This window comes from Tupaia chinensis, unplaced genomic scaffold, assembly GCF_000334495.1.
Source record: "Tupaia chinensis unplaced genomic scaffold, TupChi_1.0 Scaffold000037_4, whole genome shotgun sequence".
Lineage (NCBI taxonomy): Eukaryota > Metazoa > Chordata > Mammalia > Scandentia > Tupaiidae > Tupaia > Tupaia belangeri.
Window position 1 is genome coordinate 734,389 of NW_006159487.1, and position 4,899 is coordinate 739,287.

At 59.6% G+C, this 4,899-nt stretch overlaps 1 protein-coding gene across 1 annotated transcript in view; it reads left to right on the plus strand.

Annotated features, from left to right (window-relative positions):
- PKNOX2 (PBX/knotted 1 homeobox 2) overlaps positions 1–4,899 on the plus strand; it is a 145,397-nt gene that overhangs the window by 87,156 nt on the left and 53,342 nt on the right. The window contains exon 3 of the mRNA XM_027772573.1: positions 4,736–4,875. Coding sequence (XP_027628374.1) covers positions 4,736–4,875 — 140 coding nt within the window. The remainder of the gene's footprint in view (positions 1–4,735; positions 4,876–4,899) is intronic.

Sequence of the window (4,899 nt, forward strand, 5' to 3'; positions counted from 1 at the left end):
GCAGCCACACCTGTACAGCACGGCCCTTTAAACTGAACCAAGTAACAGACCCGCTGCCCTGCGTCGCCGCCAGGCCCTCCTCTGGCCCCCGGCACAGCACGGGCCGCCCTGCCTGCTGCAGTCCCCTCCCCCGGGAGACGCCCTCTCTCCTCTCACTTTGGGGTCCCTGAGCCCTTCAGCACGCTGCTGGCTTGCTCCCTAGTTGGGCCGGCCCCTTGCTCATTTCACACACTCCCTGGGAGCCTGGGAGCCAGCTAGGCGTCGGGCTGGGCCTGCCGGTTCTGGGTGGGGTGGGCGCACAGCTGCTGAGGCGGGGCTGTCTACCCAGGTCTGGGCAACAGAGGCTGGGCAGGGCTTCCTGGAGAGCTGAGGCCGCAGGGGAGGGTGCAGAATGGGATGAGGGCACTGCTCGCCACAGGGCTGTGTCCAGGCGACCCTGCAAGGTCTGAGCAGGCGCAGGGCAGGGGAAGAGCTGTCACAGCCCTGTCTCCCCGATGGGGACTCTGACGGGCGTGATGTTCTGGCTGGTGGTTGGTGACGCCCCCTTCCCGGGACACCCTGTGGAGTGGCTCGTCTTGGGTGTAAACCCCGCCAGCAGGGTCCTGGCAGCCCGTTCTCGTAGTGTGGGCCACGACACTGGGGCAGGTGCCCGAGGTCAGCCCAGAGTCCCGCCCCTGGGAGCAGCACCTTCCTTGGCAGTGGGGCGGGAGGACCTGCGTCGCCCGGGAGTCCCAGGTGCCAGCTGGTGCATGGCGAGGGCTGGGCTCAAGGCCACCTCCGCTGCCTCCAGCACCCCTGCTCTCTGGGTCTAGGCCTCCCCCAGGACAACCTAGCAGGTGCCCCCCACCGACTGCCCCAGGCGCCTGTCCCTGCTCCCACAAGAACAGGGCTTAGCCAGCACTGCAGGAGGTGGCACCTGACTATAGCCCAGCTGCCAGAGACACGGAGCCCTGAGAGCCCTCGGGTCAAGTCTCGGGCCCTGGGCCCCCAGCCCCTCCATAGGGAAGTCAGTGTGGGGAGCCTCTGGACACCCCCACCCTGCCTGGGCCCCTCGGAGGGCCGTGCGCCTTAGGTCAGGGCAGGTGCTGGGAAGTGGACTTGAACCCCTGGAGAGAGGGCTGTGGCCGCCCGTGCACTCGGCAGCCCGCCCTCTCCCCTCCTGCAGAAGGTCAATACCTCTCCCCAGAGCAGTCCTCGGAGAAAGGCCGTGCTCTGAGGCACCGCATGCCGAGTCTGGACAGGGCCCGTGAGCCCAGGCTGTGGTGGACTGGCCCCTGAGGACTGGGAGGAGCTCATGGACACGGCGCCACGGGAGGGGAGAGCGGGAGGGGCCCCCAGGGCCTCTACCCAAGAAATCAGCCTGGGCTGGGAGGAGATAGGTGCACCTAGCCCTGCACCCCCTCGCGGCATGCCGGCCTCCAGGAACACAGCACCCACCCGCCAGCTGTAGTCCAGGCTGCTGTCTTGGCCGAGCCCCACGGCCAGTGGGCCAGGGTGGCCTCGGCAGTTTGCAGACCAGGCCACCACAGAGGCTGGGACGCTGCCTGAATGGCCCCAGCCAGCGACTGGTCTTCGCAGGGTGGCAGCGAGCCAGGACCCAGCCCAAATGCTAGAAGGCGTTAGGTTTTAACTTACTAGATGGAAATTAACCTTATTAGATGTAACGTGTTACCAAGGTTTGGAAAGGTCTTCCGGGTCCCAGTTTCATGTCCCTGCCCCTCACTGAGGCTTTATTACAGTGTCTTCTGGACAGAAGTGTAGACATGGTCGTGACGCTCTCGGACCACACTGGGGGCCACGTGGGGAGCCTTTAGGTTTTGGCCTGGTTGCAGCTGCACCTGTGTCCATCATCCTAGAGGGCCTCATTGGGGGGTCACGGCAGAGACTGCCATGGGAGCACCTTCAGGTGGTGGAAGTCTGAAACGTGTTGAAATGGCCGGCTGGCAGCGCATGTTGTTAAGGTGCTGGACTCCCACGTGGCCAACCACAGTTCCAAGCCCAGACCGAGGGAACGAGAGACCTCTCTCTCTCTCCCTCTCTTATTCTTATGTGTGCTGTATGCACTCTGTCATTATTTAAAAGTTAAAGGGACCAGCAGTTGGCGTAATGGCTAGGTCACTGGACTCCCATGTAGTCTACCATGGTTCAAGTCCCGGCTCCGGTGGCTTAAACTCACACCAGGCGTGTGTGCGTGCGTGCCCAAGATCCCGAGAGGAGAATGGAGGAGAAGGGATTGCGGCGTGGCCACGCCCCCTGGGGGGTGATTTCTCACTTTCTGTCTCTGTCTCCCTTGTCTTTCTGGTGAGCACACGCCCTATAGCAAAAACCTCTCAAAAAAAAAAAGTTTATTATGAGAAAACTGTGCCTGAATTTAAGTATTTCTTATCAAAAGAAACTTGCACTTTCGTCCCACTTTCTCAGTGTTTTCAAGTCCCCTCAGAGGACGTGCCGTGATGGAGGCTATGAAGAAAAACGGCAGCGGCCGGGGGCCTCTGCCGGGCCTCGAGAGTCCGGGGCAAGGTGGGGCTCCAGGACAGGTTCGTTTGGTACAGAGCAATTTTGAAATCATGTAGTTTATTCTTTTATCAAAGGGCACATGCATTCGCTAAAGAGAGACAGTGGAGGAGAGGTGAGGACACCCCATTAGGGCGTGACCACACAATCGCCCCTTCTCCACTTCCCGTTTCAGGACTTCGGGCGTGTCACGTGCACCTGGCATGCTTTTCATGCCACTGGGTCTGGGGCTCGAATACACAGCTAGCCAGCAGCCCCATAACCACACACCACAGACCCACCTCCTCCTTGAACTTTCTGAAGGTGCTCGAATTTCTGCAGAGGGTGGTATCAGGGCGGGACGAGGCATGCGCTTTCCTGGGACAGACACGCCACGGCGCAGGGGTGGACTGCTCACACAGAAGGGAGCAGGCTCCCCTTCCAGAAGGGGCCTGGGTCACGGGATGCACCTTCATCTGGTAACCACGAGGGCTTCAAACAGTTCATGGATATGTGGAAAACTCTGCGTGGATTTCTGCATTTTTAGCAACAAAATAAGTTTGTACTTTAATTCCACTTCCATAAAAAGTTTAGGTCTTTTGTATCTGATTCTTTCAAGGTATATTTGTCTACTTATTCACGCGTTTTCTCAACAAATTTATTTATTAAGCATCAAACTGTTTGTTTGTTTCTTTTTTTTTTTTATTTCCAGGGAACGCATCTGCTGACCAGAAAGAGAAAGAGGGGGAAGCACCCCCGGAAGGGTGCGGTCACACTGCAGCCCCTTCTCCCCTCTCTCCACCCCGCCGGAATTTGAGGGGGCATGCACACATGTGCCTGGCATGTTCATTTTTGGTGTTAGGAGAGATTTTGCTGTAGGGCATGTGCACTTGCCAGAGAGACAGAAAGCAAGAAATCACCCCCAAGGGGGGATGGCCACACTGCAATACCTTCTCCCCCAGTCTCCTCTTGGGGTTTTGGGCACGCACAAACACATGCCCAGTGTGAGTTTTAAGCCAGCAGGTCCAGGATGCCAACCATGGTCGACTATGTGGGAGTCCAGCAAGGTAACCATTACGCCATCTGCTGGTCCTCCTTGGCATGTTTTCCAAGCTGCTGAGTCAGGGACTTGAACCAAGGTTGTCCTGGTGGGATGTGGCTCCCTCTGCAACGCATTCGACCACCGCGCTGTGGGTTCAACCAGTGTGTGCTGACGGGGCTGGGATGGAGCAGACAGGCCCCCAGAGTGAGCTGTCAGACGCCCTGGCCCCTCACCTCACATTGCAGCCGGCACCATCGGCATGCAGGACAGCCACTGTGCCAGGGCAGCCTCACAGACCTGTGTGCCGACAGGAAACCCTGGGTCCCTGGGAAACTCACGACACAGTTTTGCATAGAAAATCTCGTCATTGCTTCCCCATGCCCTGTACTACACCCGTCATGACGTTTTCAGCACGCCCGAAGCCACTGCACCTTAGAGGACGAGGTGGTCCTGGGCGTTGCTCTGGTTGGCATGACACTGGAGGCCCTGGGCACCTCCGGAAACATCCAGGACTGTGTGGAGACCTTTGCCCTGAATGTGGGTCAGGGCCAAGAAAAAACCTGCTCATCTCACGTAACCAGGCGGAACAAGCACGGTGCACGCGGGGCAGCCATCCGTTACCTCTGGCTCGTGGTCGAGGAAGCCTCTGTCCACGTGCAGGGAGGCCCAGCCGCTCTCCTGCTCTGCCGAGGAGATTAGGCAGCGGATTGCACATGGCAACAATGCAGCACATGTGCATGCGTGTCCAAAGTCATGAAAGGAGGAAGGATCGTGGTGCAGCCATCTCCCATAGGGGACGCCCCCAGCCCCGCTCCCGCCTCTCTCTGGCGAGCACTCATGCCCTACTGCAAAACTCAGAAAGAAAAGGGAGGAAGGGAGGAAGGAGGACAGACCGTTATGCGCCGACCAACCCGAGCACGGCGGTTAGCGGGCCCCTTCCTGCCTTTCCCTGTCGCTGGGCAGGTCACTATGTTTGTACTGAACCATCTCTTCTACAGTGTGCTAGGACCACCTGGCCTGGCATGACCTACCTTGTCTAGAACACTGTGCCTTTATGGAAGGCCACTTTCCCGGCACTGTGGCACTCCTGCACACAGCCCCTCCTGGTCCACCCCGTCACACCACCGGCTGAGGCGGCCGCACGCCCCAGCTCAGAAGGCAGCGTCCAGCCGCGCTGACACGCCTCTCTCCTCTCTGCAGATGACGGCAGCTGCCCAGCCACCCTCCAAGACCCACGCTGTCCATGTCCCCGCGCCCTCAGCTGCTGCCAGCACGCCTGTGCCCAGCGCCCCCGCTGACCCCCAGGCCCAGCTGGAGGCTGACAAGCGGGCTGTGTACAGGTAGGAGACACTTCTGGGGCTCCA